Source organism: Magallana gigas, chromosome 2 (genome assembly GCF_963853765.1).
Source record: "Magallana gigas chromosome 2, xbMagGiga1.1, whole genome shotgun sequence".
Classification (NCBI taxonomy): domain Eukaryota; kingdom Metazoa; phylum Mollusca; class Bivalvia; order Ostreida; family Ostreidae; genus Magallana; species Magallana gigas.
This window is the reverse complement of record NC_088854.1, coordinates 32,648,638-32,670,246: the sequence shown is the minus strand read 5'-3', so window position 1 is coordinate 32,670,246 and position 21,609 is coordinate 32,648,638. Positions and strand designations below refer to the sequence as shown.

The window sequence follows — 21,609 nt, the reverse complement described above, 5'->3', positions numbered from 1 at the left end:
AGAGATAGTAGTTGAGTTAAAGCGATTTGTCATAAGCCCTGTAAACATGTCTTATGCTTTTTAAGTGAAATCATCCAATCCTCATTCCCTCTTTCATATTAACCAACTTTTATTCACGTGCAAGAAATATTGCAAGGTTTGCTAGAGACTTGTGACTGCAAATATTTTTTTGTCACGAATCAGTCTTTGCTGCATGGATGTAATGACAACGCAAGTGTGAAATAGTCATCGCAAACCAGTTTATCTCTGTTAAATCGCAAAATGAAGTTTTCACAAACAAAAGTTAGTTTAAAGTATCACATCATTCCACCTATAATTCTTCTCTTTTGGAACAGGCACCTGATTTTGTGTCTCACCTAATAACAGATCCCAACTTGAACCCCCAAGTTACCTTTCCTGCACCCCGACCTGGCTTATATAAATGTCTCACCTGTCCTGAGTCAGTAACAGCCAGACAATGGAGTGCTCCCACAGCTACGTGGACTATTTTCTTCCCCTTGAGTCCCTCTACTATCTGAGGCTTCCTAACGTGGGCATCTGTGCCATGACCCAGTCGAAAGTAGTCCCCTTTTCCCCTGAAAAACATTTCAAAACATATATGTCTTTTGAATCAGCTTACATCAAATACATCAAATTGGTAATTATCTTACTTTTATTTCACCTAAATGGACTTATAGTCTAGTGAATGGACTAGTGAACACATCATGAAATCCAAAATGTTCAAAAACAATATACTTATTTACTAAACATGAAAAGGAAACCTGCTTTGAAGCAAGATTTTTTTTCCTTTCACTTCAATTTAATGTCAATATATACAATGAATATGTATAATGAATAACACTGAAGTGTTTTACACTTATTAGGAAAATGATTTAAACTTGAACATAAATCTAAGGGCATTAAGTACAAGTGTTCAAATATTTTGATTCCTTACCAGGTCCACACTTGTCCTGACTTGGTCAGAGCCAGAGAGAACTGGGCCCCACATTCTATTTGGCACACCTTCTGATCTCGTAGTCTGTCCACTTCGTGAGGGACATTACAACCCTCACTCCCGCCGCGGCCCAGCTTTCCGAAATCTCCATCTCCCCAGGAGTACACCTTGCCCTCATCTGTCAGGGCTAGGGTCTGGGCATCCCTGCTCCCACAGGCTACCTGTACCACCCGCTCATGAGCCAAAGCCTTGACCTAATTGGATAAAGGTCAAAATCAGAAGTTCCAGAATTAAAACCTTTGTCACAACATATAATTAACAGTTAACATGTACATTGTATGTAAATGAAATTATTATACATGTATCAACTTTTCTACAAGTCCAAGGTAATTTTGACAATATTTTTAAATTCAAAGTATAGAGGAAGTTTGAAGTCTTCTAATTGAATATATTTTCTGTCACATCCAGATTCCTAAATCCGAGGTATCCCAATAACAGACCTGTTTGGGTTTCAGCTGGGTGGTGTTGTCTCCGTGGCCCAGTCGACCGTACTCCCCCAGCCCCCAGGTATACAGGTCCCCGTTAGAGGTGATGGCGGCACTGTGGGAACTCCCACATGCAATGTCCCTCACACGTTTGGACTTCAGGGCCTCGATCAGACGAGGCTTGTCACAGTTCCAGCGACTGAAGTGTCCCAGTTTCCCATCATCCCCTTCTCCCCAGGAAAAGACCTTTCCGTCTGTGGTCAGGGCCAATGAATGCCTCCCACCTGTGTTCATGACATCGTATATAGAATGGTGTCTTAAATTGACCATAAAAAATGGAAACGAACTTCAAGTTTCTGTTACAGGAAATAGGTGATTTACGGTAATAGAACTGTACCGGTAATTACATTTGTTCATCGAAAAATAATCAAGTAAATCTGAAATAACTACTTGTTCATGAATTCTTTTATTTAACATATATAATGCCATCTAATTTTGAAATGTAAATTTCAATGTAATTGTACATGTAGTCCTATAAAAATGTTGTTATATCTAATATTCAAGTTGTTCTTTAAATCTCATAAATACCGGTATATTGTGATACACTTTACATGTTGTAACAAAGATAGATACCCTATTTGAATAAGAGCTTATAATACAAATTACAACTGTAATTTACAACAGAGTTGATAACATACATATTGTTTGCTATTATACCTGAATGCACAGCCACTTTTTTGATGACATATTGACTGAGAGAGGTGATCTGTCGTGGAACAGAGACTGTCCCTGTGGTGATCCCCAGACCAAGTCTCCCATTGGTGGCCTCACCACAGGCATAGACTTTTCCCTCTTGTGTTACTGAAATAAAGCAAAACTCTCAATAGAATTATCATAAATCAATGAAATCTATCTTTTTCTTAGTATTTATTCTCCTGTTATCAAAAAATAACTGCTTCCGTCTATAAACTTGTAACAATTGTGTAGGTGCAGAAATGTAACTTACCACAAAACAAACTCTTTGATCCACCAACAATCTGCACACATCTCAAGGCTGATAAATTGTCATTTAGTGTTGGAAGTTTAATCTGAAAGACAATAGTAGAATTGTCAGCCCATATTTCTACGATGATTACAAGTAAAACATTATAATAAAGATTGAGATAAATATGAACTAAGGCCTGTTCAACAGAGCAAGTACTCCCGAGAGCTCAAAAGTTCTCAATCACTATAACTCAAATTTTGGGGAGTGCTGAAGAAGGCTTGCTCTGCTGAACAGATGCCTAAAGTTACAGCAGTCTTCAATCATTGACAATTCTTGTATATAAACATAGAACTGACCTTTGACCCTTTGGGCCCTCCCAGCTGATCTTTGTCATTCAGCCCCCAGCAGAAGACATTAGTCTGGATTTCCTTGGTGGTGGCTTTCTTCTTCTTTTTGACGGATGAACTATTGACCTTCTCTTCCTCCTCCTCCTCTCTGTCTGAAGCAAGAAACGAAAAGTTGGCAGCTGCGTCATCCTCGTCAGAGCGTAACCTTCCGAGAATTGTCAGGCCGTGAACCTTGCAGTCGATGCCACTGCTGCGACACTGCTTGATGCCGATTTCAATGAAGCGGAAGTACTAAAACACAAATAGAATTTCCCTCTTATCTATATGAAGGCAAAATTCAAAAACATTGTAAGGATGAAGGTTACTAGCGTAACCTCTGGCCATTATGGTTTTATGCCGACTGTTTTATTAAATGAAATGTATAACGATTTTGTATTACTCCCTGTTCTCCCCATATGGAATGATCCAGATCTGATCTACTCACATCATTGAGGTCCTGTAGAAGAGTGACGACAGACTCGGAGGAGGTGACGTTGACGGCTCGGATTTCCTTCATGGAGCTGAGGGTATCCCCTGCGCTAATGACCACTAGACTCGGCATGTAGCTGGAGTCGGACGGTTCCACCTTCATGTACAGTCGGTGTAGCAGGATATCTGGCAGCATCTCTAATCGGATCCAGTGCTGAGGGAAAACAATATACACCGGATCATTTATCTTCAAGTGTATAGTTTGTTTGTGACAAATCAGACTGGCAATAAATGATTTCAGCATTCAGCCCAACTGATACTATGCAATTACCTCTTCCTTTTTCATTAGGACTTTTCAATCGGAAAGAATTCAAAGTCAATTCTTATTCTAAATCTCTTTTATTGGCTGTAACCTTATTTTGTACTGATACATAACATTAGTCAAAATCTCCAAACCCTTATGTTCTTTGAACCTTTTATCTTTTAACCGCTCACCTTTGAACCCCCCTTTCATTTAACCCCTCACCTTGCCCTGTGACCCTGAGCTCTGCCAGTAACCACTGTTGCCATTGATGAGTCTGTGTGCCTGGTTTTCTCTGGAGGACACGGTGATGGCCTTCACACAGGCATGCCAGTCGTCAATGACGGACCTGGAAGACAGAACTCCATACTTCCTTCTCTGCTTGCCAGCTTTCCCTGCATAGGTTGGCTCACAATCTGCAAAATAACCAATGGCATTTGATTGTCAACAGATTTAAAGTTCAAAGTATATTAGTATAAAGACATCACTAGCTTTACGAAAAAGGCTATGCAGCTAAGGAACATGTACTTTTTAAGTCATTTATGAATATTGACTTGATTACATGTTCATTACGATTAGACTTGATTTACATGTACATTATGATTACACTAAATACATGTACAATACCTGGCTCTGCAATCTTGGTGAACACATGATTATGCCTGTGTTTCTTGATTCTGAAACAGTTTTCACACATATCATAGTTGGCACATTTCTGGCATTTGTATCTGGGGCCCACAATCGGGAACAGATCACACTCATCACACCTGAAAAAAAAAAAATTACATTAAAAATGGCAAAAATGAATAAAAATCAGATTATCAGAGGCATTAACATTTGATAATAGAATTACCAGTATGTCAGTCAGAACTGTCACATCATTTTATTTTTCAAGGGCCAATGTATATTGGTGTTAAAAAAAACAACTTTTGGAGTGTGTGTGCGTGTGTGTATATGTGGTGATTACCATAGAGGGCACATATCATGGATGACCATCCCAGTAAGAAAGTTAATTGGTAACTTGTGCATATAGCTTATATCAAGGGTTGCGGAGATGTAATGTCTAATGAGCACCGCAAAAAACAATGATACCCCTCCATTTAAAGCGGCAGTATCTTGCACACTACTGAGCCCTTTAATGGCTGACCTACCCTATGCCAGGGTGAGAACTTGGCACAATCTCCATCTCATCAATAACACCCGTCCAGTGAGACTGCTGAGGAAAGTCCACGGTCAAGTCACGCCCATTGGCATTGATGGCTTTTAAATAGAATAAACAGATGTAATAAAAATTGAATGTACGTTACCATACAGGCAGAACTCTTTATCATGATGCCTGTTTTTCCTTATTATGATGATGATCGGTTCGATGGTCTGTTCAGTACGTACCAGTGACAGTTCCTATACAGTTGTGAGACACAGAACCCCACTTGTAGGTCGGGGTCACCACGCTGGGTTTGACGTGAACTTTGTCTCCCACCGAGATCTTCTGGCTGGGTCCGGTCTCGTTTCCCATGAATCCCAGAATCTCCACATGAATGTATCGTACCCAGTACGTTCCACCTTTCCTCTGCCAGTCCGCTTGAATGTTAAGGTCATGCAAGCCATCTCTGTCAAGCTGAAAATTTAAGTAATTTTTAAATACATCGTAGATAAATCATGGCTTCTGATGCATTTATTTAATTTGAATATGTAATCCAGACTAGCATAATTTTCATACAAAACACGACTTTCACAATATGACGTCTACAGAAACCACACAGTTTTTCTTAAAAGATAAGTGATTTTTGTGTGCAGAAGATGGAGAAAGTTACAGTGAATACAGAAGGACAACAAATCAACCTACCTTAACAACTTTTCCAATATCCCCTTCATGTACCTCCTCGTAAGTACGGCAGCACCTGACGCTCATGTTGGGTTGTATGGTGTCCCTCACGTACATGGCATACTCGTCGTTACTCAGAAAGTCTGCCCGCTTCTTGTACGACTGCTGAGTGGCAGCGGGAGGTGGAGGAATTTCTGGTGTGTCATTTGTGATGTTCTAAAATTACAAAAATAACCACTCTCATAAAAAAGAAATTCTCTTAAGAATTGTAGTAAACCCTCATTGAAGTGTTTTTATGATGTAATGACTGTATGAAGGTCATATAAATTATATACATGTACCAGAATTATTTCACTGGATATGCTTCAACACCTTCCAATTACAAAGCATCTAAACTTCAATGAGAATATGAAAAAATTCCTAGGGAATGAATTTCTGGATTCTGTAGCTAGCTCTTTGTACCTGTTTGGTATGAGCAACACATCAGAACAACAATAGTTCACACCACACGAAAGACTTACAGTATATGCAGCCACTTCTGCGCTGGCATCGAACGAGTTCTCCTCCACAATGTCCTCAGACGAAGCATCAGAATCTGTGGAGTAGTCCTCTGAATCACTGTCACTGTTGTTAAGTTCACGTGCACTAATCTGTGGGTGCTCTATCAGCCAGCCCACCAGGGCTTCAATACTGGGATGCTCCGGATTGGGCACCAATGTGGAACTGCCTAAAATGAGCAATTCATCAAACAACCTCAAGCATCTTTAGCTTAATGTTTCAGGAGATAAATAAGCTCTGCTGATTTATATGTCAAAAACAAATCCAACAGAATTTCTGACCATCTGACCTTAAAGTCTCATGTATAGAACACACTTTTTTTCAGCCAAAATTTGATGCAATTGAAGGGGGATGGTTTGCATATTATACATAGTAACAAAATTTCAGCCCAATATTCAAGAGTATATTTCTGGATACTGTAGGAGTATGACTGCCGATATCGCATGTTATGCAAGTTGTATGAGTGAACACTAAACTTATTTTGCCAAAAATACCATATTCTTAATTTTATTTCCATGCACTAGATTATTTATTCACTCAGACCACTGTTCCAAGTTCTCGTTAAAGTATTTGCCATTTCGTAACCAGCCACCCTTCACATGTCAATGATTGTTTAACAATTTCTAGTGAAGAATGCACCAGTCTCGTGTCACAGTTAATCTGAGTGTAGGAAGATCATGATTTGATTTATTAAAAACGTAAAATTTACTTTGTGTCCCATTATGCAGTTATTGTTTTACATTGACACTGTTAAAAATAAATCAATCATTAAAATATGGCTTGATAATAACAATTTGTGACATACAAACATTTTTATTTAATGTTTATTAAACAAGAATCAAAGAATTGCACCAATTGTCAATAAAATCATTAATTTTGTTGTTTTTTTTTGTTTAAATCCACAAACGTTATTCCTTTTAAGCAACTGAATATATTATCAACGCATGCACATCAATGACTTTTCAAAAATCTAGATTGCAAATTTCTTTGTTGTTTGGATACATATTATACATGGGAACAGCTGGGATTTTTTTTTCAGCATTCTACACACAACTTTGAGAATACATATGATACACAGGTGCATATCATACACGAGAAAAAAAACCCAAAATTCAATAAAGTATGGTTATCAAAGAAAAAATGAAATACAGCTATGCAAGTGAACAAACTTGAATATTTAAACGACCTAATCAAACCACATGAACGAAGACTCACTGATTGCTTTTAAGGCAAATTTGACGTTTTTCTTGGGGAAGCCCATCTCCATCAGTTGGGTCACCACTGGGTCGACATGCTCTTGGGGCTCATGGTGGTTCCTGTGTTCCGCACTCCGGACTTTCTTCGGTTTGTTCCGGTTGATGTTACTTGGCACCTCAGCCTGGGACCCGACAGGGGGCACCTGCTCGTTGTCACTCTCCGACTCGGAGGACTCGGAATCGTCCACCTCCAGCTGACTCGTAGCCGTCAGGTACTGGGCTACTGACAGAGCGGCTCCCTGGAGCAGATTTTAATATTTTTAAAAAATATAAGTACATGTATATCTAGAGTGTTTACTTGGTGCAAAAAAGCTCCCTTTTTTTTGGCCAGGATCTTTGTCATTCATGTAACAACACCACTAGAGGAGCTTGTAATCCCCAATCATCACCTGGATTTGAAATCATCATCTTAAAAACAATGCACAAGGCCTTGTTTTAATCTGACCATTAGATTTTGTTCCTTTTTGCATCCTCTTTCCAACTTCCTTTTAATATATAAGGTATTAATTCAAAACGGCCTTATAAACATTATACAGTCGCCTTTATTCATTACAATATCCTGCATAGTTTCATTGTCAGGATAAATGTTTTAACTACACTTAAGTGTGATTATAATATAGTATTTGGATGTGCGCACTTTAACCTCAAAACATAATTAATACCGCAATTTTTTTCATTTCTTGAAAACATATACTATGGTGTCATTTCTATTTGAAGGCATCAATATTGAAAATGACAGTTTAGAGGGTATGTAAATTCTTGGACAGTGATCCTCTGAACATAATTTGTTTCTAGATAGTGCACTTCAACGAAAAATTAATTTTGTGGATAACTCAAAAACGAAACGCAAGGAAATTTGGTATATTGATTGAATACTGAGGAAACCACAACATACTGTATTTACTTCACCATTCTTTCTTACCTCCAGCTCTTCCCTGGAGAACACAGCTTTGATGGGCGAGGGCTGTGTGGCGATACTCATCAGCAGCTGTAGGATGGTGTTGGCTGGTGAGGACTCGCTCTCTGGGTCCTCCTCACTGACCTCCTCCACCCCAGCCTCCACCTCTGACAATCCTTGATCCACCGGGGAGATTCCACTCAGGATCTGGCGAAGGTGTGGCTGGCAGGACAGGAGGACCCGAGAGGCCCGTAGCAGTCCTAGTTTCAGCTGCTGCTTTCTGAGTTCTCGCACATCCACACCACTGGCAGCTATAAGCATGAACAAAAATCAAATATTATTTTACAGTCCTCTACATTAAATTCAAAATCAATTCTTTTTCCCCCACACAATGAGAAAACGGTGAAACAAGATTATTTCAATGTTAAAGACATACTAGTATTTCATTCCAAAATTAAATTCATAATTCATTAATTGTTAAATCATTTCAAAGTATTTTTTAAATGAATGAATGCTAATTTTATGTCTTCTGAGTCAAGATATCCTTGTCAACTTACTGGTATGCTCTGACTCCAGACTTGCTGTGCTGGAGACCAAGGGCCTGTCTTTCGGGAAATCCTTCTCCATCTTGAGCCCTGTGGCCGTGTAACCCACAATGGCTGACCACATCTTAATCACATCAGGTGTCATGTCGAGTTTACTCACACAGAACTCCTGATCGTTAGCCTTCAAAACAAAGACATTTCCTTTATGTATGTATCAAACTTTAAACAGTGGACTTCAACATACCGGTAATTACAATTGAATATACAATTAATACATTTACATGTACCTGTTTATTTAGATACACAGCTGTTAATTTCAAATATTTGTAGATGGTGATTGAGGGAGGGGTATTTTAAAAATTGTATGTTAGTTTTAACAAAATATTTTACGTTCATATACATAGTTGGTTAACACATTCTCTGTTACAAAAAGTTCCTACAAAGCCCTAACCAGCCCTCTCCGTCTGTAACCTCCTCTCATGGAATGATAGCTGTCAAGCTAGCTTATATTCTCTAAGTGTACCAATTGTCTCAAAGTGAATAAACGTTACTTTCAATGCAATCATTTCACTGTTGTCAATCATTTCACTGTTGTCATCAGAAGTGACTAAAGTCTCTCCTTACCACTGTAAGCTCTGTCAGTCTGCAGCCTATCAGGCTCCCATCCTCAAACTGAACATGGATCTTGCCCTTGGAGGTGATCCTGGCAATGGTGCCAAAGCCCATCTCCTCGTGTTCCACCCTGCCCCCTAACCGTGCCCTGTTGTCCACTCCACCAATCACTGCCAAGCATGCCAGAACAATGGGCAGACGGTCAATAAGGACCGTATCCTCAGACAACAGTTCCTGGAAGTTAAGTAATGGAGATTGTGTATATGGACATGCACAAGAGCATTACATTGCTACTGATATCTGGTTATTTTTGTGATGATTAGTTTTTTGTTTTCTCTACGACCACTTTCACATCCCAATACATGTAATTACAATATGCAGAAATTGTATCTAATATTGTTTACTATTAGAAACTTTTTAAATCACAAAATATGAAATACGACTGGGGCAAATAAAAAAAATTACATACGAACCAAATTTTCGTAAATTTTGTGACACTCAAACAAACCCTCCAGATATACGGTTTATTTCAAATAATTTCTTGTCGTGAACTTGGACATGTACGGTACATGTTAAGCATTGCTCAATTGCATTTCAAAAGGTTTGAGGCCTTTTCCCAGTTTTCTCTACCTGTGATGGACAGACTTTCTCCACCATCATGTCTCCGATGTTGACGAGCTGGCTGGTGATGTAGGCATTGATGTGGGAGTTCCAGCAGTCGCTGGCGTGAAGAGTCCGCAGCAGACACACGATCTCCTCTGCGACCGTGCTGGTGTAGGACGCGGTCAGCGACACGGACACGCATGGCTTGGGTCCCTTCCTCAGAGCGTCATCTGATACAACAACAACAACACTCACACCCATCAGTCAACAATGACAACAACAAAATAAACCAGATGTAAACACAGTAGCATCAACATGGTTTTAAAAAAAACCCACAAGTTTGTTCCAACACATCAAAATTCTTCTTTTCCAAATGATAAACATTCCAATTCTATCCTATTTTTTTTATTAAACAAGATCACAGTGTATATGTATATTGTATGGATTAATAACTAATTTAGCCTTTGCCAAAAATGCTAAATAACAATTTAACAAAATTAATGACAAAGAAAATTGTTTATTTTTGCTTTGAGAACCTCCAGCACATTAAACAATTATCACTTTCATACATCACCTTCTTTTGTAAGAATGGCAATAGGCCCTTACTTGGTGAGAACAGCGTTGGATCAGCTGAGCATCCCATGATGACTTTGCCCAAAAGATTGAAGAGTCTTTCCACAATGGCCGCCACTCGAGACTGATCTGTTTTCTTACTCCAGTGAGGCAGGACCGACTCCAAAAACCTCAGAATCAGAATCTGCAGCAATTAAAATCAAGTAAAATTTGATTAATCTAGCCTTGGAGTTATAATCTGCATTATTTATAGGGTAGTGAAAAAATTGAGAAAGATAACTGTTTATGAAATGCAAAAATATTCAATTCAGCTAAAATGCTTTAAGATTTTTGTTTTTTATATCAAATTTATTATACACCCTGTACTTAAAAATATCTTTTAAAGTAAAATATATTTACTAAATGGCTTTCAATATCTTGAATATCATAGATTTTCAGTCTTTAAAATGTTCTCTATCATCTTAATATACACATCTGACTGTTTTAAAAACAAGAACCTGTTTGATGATGTTCTTGGTGGGCTGCGACGGCTTCTCATCCTCCAGTATCTTGAGCAGCAGATCGATCCACTTCTGTGAGCTCAGAGACTCGCAGATGCCTGGACTGGTGGCGATGGCTCGGACAAATCCCAGGGTGCACCAGCTGTAGTGCTGCTCACTAGCGATCTGGGTTGGGATAAAGTTTGAGTCTGCAAAAAATATCAGTATTCTATATCAGAAAATTCTACCATGAAATGTAAATGAAGATTAACAAGAACAGTTATTTCAGAGTGAAAAGGATGACCCTTACTAATGAAATCTTTTGTGTTGGTTTTGAAATTAAAAATTTTTCAATGATTTTGCCTAAGAAAAAATTCATGAAATCCACTATACATTATTACCATTGATTCTCCTTTCCATATTACCATGATAATAATACAAAGAACCCTTAATTCTTCCTAACTATTACTTACTGATTCCATAATTACATCCGGCATCCAGTATTTTCCGCATGAGTCCACACAGTGCACTGACAGCCTCTTTCTGAGCTTGTTCCGCATAGATTCCACAAGACAGGGAAAGATTGCGCAACAGATACAAAGTGGAGCGCCTTATGATAGCAGTGGGGTGTCTGCTTTCCACTTTCACTGGGTCTACATTCAAAAAGACTGTTACAGCAAAGAAATAAATATACAGTTGGATTAGTTTGTTTATTCCCAAAGCACATCATCAAATAACTTCTTTTTGGATTAATTTTTTTTTTTTAATCAAATCTACACATTTTGAAGGAAATTTGAAAAGAGCAGCCATACAGGGAATCATAGACCATACTATATCACAAAATTTTTTAATAAGCATTTTCAATTGTTAAGGATATCATTTTTTGAATAAGGTTTTTCCTGGCTATGTGAACATTTCTGCATTGCATATTCCACTAAGACCTCACCCGATTCTACTTCCTCTTCTTCGTTCTCTTCATTGTCCGGCATTTCCGGAGCCTCGGCAAGCTTCAGGTCGTACTTCCCCTCCTTGCCCATGCGGTAACTGTTGGTGCTTCCTGTGTCCCAGTGCACACGGATCCAGCCGTCATCTCCCAGCTCTCCGATCACCCGTCCTAAACTTGGAGCAGGGCCGTCCTGAGGAAAACATTTAAAGATCCATTCTGTATCCTTCATTCCACAGCATGACAATTAAGGATTTTAACTCCACTCTAACTGAACTCTAACCTTTGACCTATACTATGAGGTTACCTGATCTCCCCATTTCCAGTCCACTCCCCTCATCACACGTGTGCCAATCTTCATCATGGCTGCCAGTTCGGGGCCCGATATGGGGACTGGAGCTGCCTGTTTTTTGTGCTTCTGTTCCTCTAGAACAGCACACATGGACACCATATTATCCTGCAGGACTCGATCTGGATCAGGACCTGAATACAGAAATTGTTTAACCTGGAACAACAGCTTTTAAACAATCAATTATAAATCTGTTTCATTTCAAAGGTAATTAAACGCTTAATTTAAAGTCTATACCACATTTTAACAAAGTTATCAATTCAAAAATCAATATTTTCAAAGTTCAATCATTGGCAATGAATTTCATTGATAGCTATTGAACAAATCAGCAAAAAAAAACATGCTTGCATTCCTGAATACATAAAAGGATGCAAGTTAAATATTTCTATTGTTTAGACTCTGCAACCTACTTACCCACAAGTCTCATTAATGTCTGGGTCAGTCCAAGAATTCCTGAGTTGATGAGCAGACTGAGGCTGCTGGATTGGTGCTCGGACACCAGGATCCCCAGCATGGCCAGGATAAAGCGGGACTGGGGCAGCGCTCCCAAGCTTAACCTCTCCTGAACAACACAGATAAAAAGGCTCATGTACAAAAGAGTGTGCATTGGAATTGGGTTTCAAAGACAAACATGTTTTCTCAGGCCAGTAACATTTCATAAACTTTGGTTTTGTTTTGGGGTTTTTTTTGTTTTTGGTTTTTTCTTTACATTTTCTAGTTCCTAATTGAAAATCCTACTATACTTTGTTCCATACCTGAAGTCTATGACAATGACTATGACAAGATCAAATCCTCCTAGACACACTAATTCCTTTAAGCTTCTAAACTTTAACAATTCCATACCTGAGGTCTATGACAATGACAATGACTATGACAAGATCAATTCCTCCTAGATACACTAATTTCTTTAAGCGAATATATATAAGTGAACTTGCTTACCTTGCTATTGTCAACAGGGGGTATTGCAGGATTTATCCCCCTTGATTTGAACTTCATGTCAGACTGCATGATGGCTGCCCTCAGTTCTTTGATGGCCCACTTGTAGAGGTCGGAGTAGGTCATTTCCAGTAGGATCCGGTCACAGGGCGGGATCAGCTGGACGTCGGACAGGCAGTGGGGGACCGGGGCACTGAGTAAAAAAAAGATATGTTACATCTCAGCCCTCTGATGACAGACAAATAATTATGTAGGTCAAGAGTTGGTATCAAAAGAATTCTACGATATACTCAAAGTAGGAATAAAAACAACAGTTAAACTCAGCCATGACAAATTCTTGGTGCAACCACTATTCGAAAAAATTCATACAGTCTAACAATTTTTTCTCTTCAAAGAGAAAAAAATTCAAAAAGATAAATCAACAGATGAAAATCTCACTAAAAATATTTATATGTGTTTGCTATTAATACTTTGTTGATTTTTTTGTAAGAGTAAAAGAGTTAACATAAAAATCTCCACAGTAAATTTGTTATAGATGAGTTTTACTGTGTGTAGTTGATAAAATTCAGAGTTTGATACAAGTAATGAATTGAGTGTACCGATCGGACACATAGACAGGTCACTATAGCTGCTGTCTACCACTCCTAAAAAAGGGGGGTAAATACATGAGAGTAAAATATACAACAAACTACTCCTCGATAATTACTGTATATTCCTTATTTTACATGAGTACTTCATTACACGATTCTGCTGTTTTGCATCAAACTGCAAGAATATAAAATCACGTGAACCAATTTTTTGGGGGTATAATTTTATATAGCTCAAAACTGTCTGGAAAATAAAAGCAAGATCTTAAAATCCACGAGGGTTGCTCCTAGCGATTTAATGAAGATATTAATTCCTTGCATTTAATAAGGAATCTACAGTACACAATTGTAAAATCTATTTCAAAATGAAGTCCACTTTTTCCCCATGAATCCTACTGAGACAAAATTTAACTCGTTTTACTATTTATTATTAAAGAGAAAAAATAATCTGAATATCTTATCTACATAAACACAAGAAAATCCTTATTCTTGATTCAAAACAGCATATACACAAAATATCATATGAGCAAAGCAGGCCAAAAAAGGGAAGAGGAAAAAGAAAAGAAACACATTACCGCAAAACAATTATTAATTCTACAAGTGATCTAATTTATTAAGATTAAAAAAAAAACTACACTAGGCTATGGTCTCCTGATCTTATAGAATGCTGTTTAGTGTCCTTACCAGACTCGTTGCCCGATGGTGAGCAGCCCCTGCCAGCCACACAGAATGGCGTATCTACAGGACGGCAGGAGATAGTCGCGGTGCACCAGGGAAAGCATGGCTTGGATTCCACTCAGACGAAGCTGAGCTCTCTCCACCTACAGCCGCAAAACAATGAACCGTCAGAAGAATTCAATAATTTACTGTATACAGGGTTTATTTCGCTCTGTGTTATTTTCACCCTTTTGTACTTACAAAGGGGTTAGTTCTGTCTAGAATTCACCAAGACACAGTTGTATTAAGGAGAGATAAAATGAGAAATTTGAGTTCACTCAGTCTTAAATTCACCCGCTGACAACGAGAGCGAAAAAGGCAATAATAAAACGGGGGCGAATATTTCACCTTATACAGTATATTTTACTAGATGTGATCTAGAACGATACTAAAGTCTGCATATATGGTAAAAAAGAAATGAATTAACAATGTCTACTGAAAATTAATATCACTGACTGCAAACAGATTATCTTTATTTAATGCATTTAAATAACCATTTCTGAATCAATTTAGGTAAATAAATAGTCTTACAAAAACAATCATGGGCCAATAATTTTTTTTTTAAAAATGCAAAATAAGCAAATGACATATTCCTACGCCCATAAAAAATAAATAAATAAAAAATCCATGTTTGCAGTTACCTGGTGATGCAAGGACCGTCTGAGTTTCTCTATGTCGATTGGATGTTCATACAATACAAATTCAATGATCTTGTTCAGGAGGGGCATGTCTGGGATGTGTCCTGTCATCCTCTGTCTCAACCAGTTAAATTTCTGGACACTTGTGACCGTGCTGGCTATGTCTTTCCAAGAGTCGGTCTTCGGAGACAAAGAAAGTCCACGTTAGTAACATTGCAGAACACTTATTTAAAAAGTTCACTCACAAGTTACACGTATATCTACGGTACTCTACTTGATAGTATCAAAGTACGTACATGAATATTTATACTGTAACACAATGAAAAGAATTCAACTAAATTCGTTTAGATCACACTATATGACCTTGAACCCACACCAAGTTAAAAATTTACAGACATGACACTTGAAATTTTGTGTACACAAAGAATAAACACCCAATCTACCCCCTTCCTAATAATACCCCCAGTCATAAGGTTGAGATTTGTTTGTTTAGACTCACCCTTTTTCTGTGACACTTGACCTTGTGATCTGAGCCCACAGCTCCACCTGCTGGATGATCAATCTTTTTGGGTGCCTCTCCTTTCGGGAAGACCTTAACCTCATCTTCATCCTCCACATCTGGGTTGGCTTTCTCCACCCCATCCACTTCAGCAGGAGCCTTATCCACACTTTCGATCCTCTCTCCACCACCTGCTCCTTGCTCTCCTTCCATCTCATTCTCCACTTTAACATCCACTTGTTCCTCCTCCACTGTGATCAACTCAACATCTAAATAACAAACCATTTCATTAACAGACAATTGCCTCTACAATGCATTTTTTGTGCATAATAATCCCAAACTAGTGGGTATTGTTTTTTTTATACAAAAAAAACACATGTCTCCCCTTCTCCCCAAGGATTGTAATATGGGGCAAATTTAATTAGTGAAAAAGAATGAAGTCATCTATGTGTTAGATATCATCCATATATGATACAGTTTAGAAAATGAATTAACTTGAGACACAAGATTGGTCAAGGTCACAAATTAAAAGAGTATTTAAGTTACGGCCTGGACAAATTTGGATGAAGAATAAGAAGAAGAAGAAGAAGAAGAAAAAGAAAGTTGACAAAAACAATATGTCTCCCCTTTGAAAGGGGAGACATAATAATTTTTTCCTTTTTAAGGTAAAACTCTATTCTGTTGACTTATCTCGGTATTACATTTTGCATTTTAATATTTTTCACACAAAATATCTTATTTGAATTTTTAATGCATATAATTTCAGCATATGTTTATGCTGTAGTACAAAATTTAGCAAATAGAAAAAAATATGTATTTCCTAGTGAGAGTTCTCTCTCTAACTATGAGGACAATCTAAGGTGAGACCCCTCAAAAAAAAAAAATTACCTTTGCATCGTTTAGATCTCCTCTTGTCCTCCATCATTTTAATGGACACCGTCTTCCACCGTGGAGTGCTCTTTAACAAACAGGAGCGACTCATGGCATTGACCTCGTTACCAACAGCTGGTCGCAGTTCATTGAACAGAAACCTGCATCTCTCAATCACGGGGGCGCACACTTCCTTGTAGGACCGACTATGCTCTTGATGAACCTGTTGATTTAATTATATTTTTTTTTAAATAAAAGACCTTTCAAGACAGTGGTAAAAATTTCCAAACACCAAATCTTTTTTAACAATGGCATTGTAGATTCATTTAATATTATGAACATTTAAAGAATCAAATTTTTGCAATCAATTTATTCATTTAAAACATGTATAAGAGATACCTGAATTAGGCTGCGTTTCGTTTTGCTGACTACTTTGAACAGTTCTGATATTGACTTTGGAACTGAATGCTTGGAGTGATCTCCTTGCTCGACTATGGCTAATGCTGCATGACCCAAGTCATGGTGCTTTAGAAGCACTGCTAAGAGAATTCTACAATAAAAGAAAGAAAAAAGAAAGTTAGTATCAATTTTAAACTTTTTAAAACTTAGAATATAAAATGTGTTATATAAATATGCTCAGTTTGAGATGTATAGCACTGAACTAAGTTTAACCACTGCACCATTGCTAAACTCCAGCACATTTTTATACATGCATTATCTGATTAATGATATCAGCATTAATAATACTGCACATTTCAAATTTGGAATCATTTTTTATTTTAACTAAAATAAATAACTTGGTCACCTGCTGACTTCCTCTAGGGGGTGATCGGATGGAACGTCTAGGGAGAAGAGATGGTGATGCTTGAGATATTTGTCCATGACTGTCAGGAATGTTTTCACACAGGGGTCCTGGACCCGGCCCTCAGCCAGGGAAGTCAGGAAGGGGCGGGATGTGTCAGCTTGTGACGCCTGTCTGTCAAACAGCTTCTCCTTCTCTGATAGGCCTGGCATATGTTTGACCTCAGAGGTGGGTGTGGCTCCTGGAAATCAATAAAGATCAAGTCTATGAAAAATCAATGCAACTTAAAGGATCCCCCACCCCCAACAAAACATGTAATGTAAATAAATAAATGAAATGTACCATTAAGGTATTCATTTTTAAATCTGATAAAATATCACCTTAAAAATTTTGACTACTTTTCAGTTGAAACCACATTTGTCTTTACAGAGTTGAATCATTTTAAAAAAGTAAATCTATTGGCAACAATGATAGTATTTACCAATAGGGAAGCACACATATATTGTTTCAAGGTTTATTTTCAGTCAGAGTAGCATTCACTGCAATCTTAATTACCAGGAGTTGTCCCCCCTGAAGCAGAGCCCCGGCTCTCTCCCTTTTCCTCCTCAAATTGATTTTTAGGTTGTAGTACTTGCAGTCCCCCAGCAAAGAACTCAGACTTGAGCCACTCATGGTATTCCTCCTCCTCAGCTGAACGGCGGGTCCCCCGGGCCTGGTACGCTGCCTGGAGACCAAGCAGTACCCCCAAGGTCCGCTGTGTGTCCATTAGGGGGGAGGAGGCAGTGCTGGTGTCCGAGGTCTGAACTATGTCTTTCTGAGGCTGAAAGGTTAAAGGTCATTGTATAAAAATCTTCCATGGTCTGGACAATGTCTTTCTGAGGCTGCAAGATTATAGGCCATTAATTCCAGCTAAGAAAGTCATCTATAAATCTATAACATCTTTAATGTATAGATGGATTAAACCAACAAACAAATCTGAACCGGTAGTAGAAAATGTCTGTAAAGTCCTTACATCTAAATACTGTCCTACATAGAAGGATTTCATCAGTTCCCTGGCTTCATCTGAATGATGCTGCAACTCGAAGGCCTTGGTTGCATCTTTAGCTGAAAAAATTACAAAACTCATTTGGTTAAATACATTACATTAATAAAACAAAACCTAAACTTGTATCACATCAACTTGTCTCTTTTCAAAAGATATGCTGAACATGTACATACACATGTAGATGTACAGCAACACTTCTTTGATAGAGATTTACCTGCATACTGAAGAAGTTTCTCACTCCCACATGGCGCCTGAGCTTTGAATTCTTGCACATCATACACCTTTCCATGAATCACTACCCATAATCCTCCATCCTTGTTGTGATTCTCTAAATCTGCCTGACGGATAATGTTAATGTCTTCACTAGGTTTGTGTGTGTATTTTTCCAAGGTGTAACCTATAAGCAGACAAACAAAATAATTATTCAAAGAGTTTGCTGATGATATTTCATCTAACTTGTATAATAGGTTCATGAACTAATATCAAGAATGATAATATGTAGTTTGAAAAAAAAAATAACTAGATCGTTTAAAATGACATATACATGTACACAGCTCACAACACAAATCCATCATGGTCAAAAGTAAAATTTTTCATTTTTTTAACCAAAAGGAAAAAATTCCAGCAATGACTGTACATAACCCCTCCCACTTACTCCAGACCCCCGGCCAGGCGAGATCTTCCTTGTCGTCCCTGTCCAGCCCCGGCGCCAACTTGTTGTAGGTGTCCAGTATGTCCAGAATCTCCTCCAGCACCGGGACAGACCGGGAGGCGTGAATCACTCCTGGCGCCTTCAGCTGTAGCAGTACCATGGAGGTCACCATCTCAGGCAACAGAACACCTGAATATAGGTAAAACAAAGTATAATTACCATTTGTTTTATTGAAGGTTTGGTCATATTACATGTAATATCTTCTGATAATTTTCTTTTATCTTTTATTAAATAATCAGATAAAATTCTAAAATGCCGTTTAAAGTTTTTTTATCTTTTATTAAATAATCTGATAAAATTCTAAAATGCCGTTTAAAGTTTGTGGTTAAAATTCTAAAAAGTTTTCCATGTAAGATAACTTTTAAAACAGAGAAAATTAAGGGCGAATTTATTGATCAAAAACTAGTTCGAGTTTAGGTTTATGGTTTGATAATAGTTTCATATCTGTTTGAAACTAGTTGGTTGGTTTGAAGGTTTAGCACTAAATGGAAAGTTAGTTTGAAAAAATGGCTGTCATTGCACTCGCATACCTACTGGATTTGCTCTTGAAGTCTAAAGAAGATAATTTTTGAACTCATCTGCATTTGCATGAAAGTCTTTATTAAACAGTGCAGACAATTTTTTTCCTGGCAATACACACATATTAGGTTATTCTGCGAACCCACTGCAAAATTGGCTTTTAACACCATATCAATATTTTGGAAAAGTGAATGCTGCTATGAAAAACTATATTAATATTCATTTTCTACACGTGTATCAATAGAGATCATTTGATTCACTCAAGGCGTTTGAAACAAGTTAAAAATGACACTGGTTTCAAGTGAGATATCCACTAATTACGTGGCTTAGCTCAAAAGCAAGACAAATCTTGTTGATTTCAAAGAGCCGTAGTTGAATGGCCAGCAATAAAATAGACAGGCGAACTTATTACATGCATTACAATGTGTACTAAAGAATGTTATGAGCAGATCTTTCAATAAATTCTTTTTTTTTTCATCAACCACTTTAAAAGGTTCTCCTTTGCCTGTTGTAAATTGCAAAAAGGTGATTCTCAGTGTCAGTATTAATGGAATCTCTCTCTTCCACATTTTTATTTTGGTCAGTACTATATGTACTATCATAGCTAGATCCTTTGAGACACATATGTTTAACGTTAGAACGATACCCATATGCTTCGCTGAGTTCATTCTTTGACTCATGTGCCACACTTGAGTATCAACAGCTCTCTTTCGAACACCTCTCCGCCATCTTGAAAGGATTTAAAACCCCCGAGGATTAGTTTAAAACTAGTTCAAAACCAGTTTTGCAAATAAATGAAAGGTTTGCAAAACCGAATTTAAACCTAAACTAGTTTTTGATCAATAAATTCGCCCATAATCTTATTTTCATAAAGATTGATTTATTGGGAAATTTTTTGAATCATTGGAAGTTGTGATTGTTCAATTTTTATAGATTTTCAATTTCAAATACTTTAAACCACCAATGTACCTAACTCTAACAAACATTGAATACAGTTATCAAGCTGATTTTCAGTACACACTAATTATATAAATTGATTAGTGACATTTTAATCTGTTTTTTGTCCAAATTCATTTTCAAGGGTTTTGCAAAAGCATTGCAATCTATCATTTCCTAACTGCTCCAAGTGGGATTGTTGTGCTTTTAACTTTGTTTGCCATTTGCCATGGTACTTTGGAATATCATACCTTCACCATTGACTTACTTATTAATAAGCAGTAACTTGCATGAAAAAGTATAGAACTGCAATATAAATCTCTAAAAAAAAAATTGCAAGTAAATTAAGATATTATCATGAGGTTGTATCAGTGATTTGAAATGGATTTAGAGCATATGTCACAGGTGAAAATGTTTATTAAGGTCCATCATGATAAGATAAATTGAAAAACCTATGATAAATTGAGGCCAAAGTTAGCAGTAGTCTAGTCATCTCTAACTGAAAGAGATAAAGAGGTTGTATGTTGGATTGTATCAGTGTCACAAAAATTATTCAAGTATGAGCAGCTTTATAACAGGTCTACTAGTTTTTCTTTGCACAGTTATCCACGGAGATGCTCTGCTCTTCAATGGACCACAATCCAACACAACATCCACATCCACATCCACATCCAATGGACAAATGGATCCAGCAGTTCAACAACAGCTTCAAAAAATGCAAACTGTTTTGGATTCTGCATTGAAGGACTTAGCAGCTTTGCAACAGGAGAACCGATTACTTCAGCAACAGCAGCAAATCTATGAGCTAAAGCAGAAACTGTCTGAACAACAGCATTCTGCTTTAGAACTACAGGTAAAATCGTTAAAAGAAGATGTCCAAATGCTGAAAACCTTCAACCAAACTTCACAGCAGAGAATAATCCTTCTGGAAGATTCTCTCCACCATGTACAAAGTGAAAACCAAATCTTGAGGGATGATCTACACGATTTGAATGTCACCTCTCAAACAGGTTTCCAAGAATTGAGACTGGAGAGCCAAATAACCAATGAGATTGTTCGCAAAATAAAAATCCAAGATCAAGAAATTACAAATAATGTGTCAGCCAGTCTACGAAGTCAACAACTTCAGATGCGATATTTATCATTGTCAATTCTGGACATACAAAACCAAACAATGGCAGAGATTC

The 21,609-nt window shown here is 37.6% G+C and overlaps 1 protein-coding gene across 6 annotated transcripts in view; it reads right to left on the bottom strand.

Annotated features, from left to right (window-relative positions):
• LOC105319253 (E3 ubiquitin-protein ligase HERC2) overlaps positions 1-21,609 on the bottom strand; it is a 56,511-nt gene that overhangs the window by 13,394 nt on the left and 21,508 nt on the right. For 5 of the 6 annotated variants that reach the window (XM_066076202.1, XM_066076203.1, XM_066076204.1 and 2 more), the window contains 35 exons: positions 18,911-19,096; positions 18,470-18,652; positions 18,223-18,314; positions 17,766-18,030; positions 17,214-17,451; positions 16,808-16,958; positions 16,427-16,631; positions 15,539-15,807; positions 15,043-15,219; positions 14,369-14,505; positions 13,101-13,290; positions 12,576-12,723; positions 12,120-12,295; positions 11,816-12,005; positions 11,343-11,537; positions 10,888-11,078; positions 10,424-10,574; positions 9,845-10,047; positions 9,227-9,448; positions 8,615-8,783; positions 8,082-8,368; positions 7,119-7,398; positions 5,867-6,072; positions 5,367-5,561; positions 4,910-5,138; positions 4,672-4,780; positions 4,148-4,287; positions 3,746-3,936; positions 3,236-3,433; positions 2,761-3,042; positions 2,426-2,507; positions 2,137-2,280; positions 1,435-1,703; positions 935-1,188; positions 431-575 (listed from right to left, as the gene is read on the bottom strand). In XM_066076202.1, coding sequence (XP_065932274.1) covers positions 431-575; positions 935-1,188; positions 1,435-1,703; positions 2,137-2,280; positions 2,426-2,507; positions 2,761-3,042; positions 3,236-3,433; positions 3,746-3,936; positions 4,148-4,287; positions 4,672-4,780; positions 4,910-5,138; positions 5,367-5,561; positions 5,867-6,072; positions 7,119-7,398; positions 8,082-8,368; positions 8,615-8,783; positions 9,227-9,448; positions 9,845-10,047; positions 10,424-10,574; positions 10,888-11,078; positions 11,343-11,537; positions 11,816-12,005; positions 12,120-12,295; positions 12,576-12,723; positions 13,101-13,290; positions 14,369-14,505; positions 15,043-15,219; positions 15,539-15,807; positions 16,427-16,631; positions 16,808-16,958; positions 17,214-17,451; positions 17,766-18,030; positions 18,223-18,314; positions 18,470-18,652; positions 18,911-19,096 — 6,749 coding nt within the window. The remainder of the gene's footprint in view (positions 1-430; positions 576-934; positions 1,189-1,434; positions 1,704-2,136; positions 2,281-2,425; positions 2,508-2,760; positions 3,043-3,235; positions 3,434-3,745; positions 3,937-4,147; positions 4,288-4,671; positions 4,781-4,909; positions 5,139-5,366; positions 5,562-5,866; positions 6,073-7,118; positions 7,399-8,081; positions 8,369-8,614; positions 8,784-9,226; positions 9,449-9,844; positions 10,048-10,423; positions 10,575-10,887; positions 11,079-11,342; positions 11,538-11,815; positions 12,006-12,119; positions 12,296-12,575; positions 12,724-13,100; positions 13,291-14,368; positions 14,506-15,042; positions 15,220-15,538; positions 15,808-16,426; positions 16,632-16,807; positions 16,959-17,213; positions 17,452-17,765; positions 18,031-18,222; positions 18,315-18,469; positions 18,653-18,910; positions 19,097-21,609) is intronic. The other variant, XM_066076206.1, reaches the window with a different exon arrangement.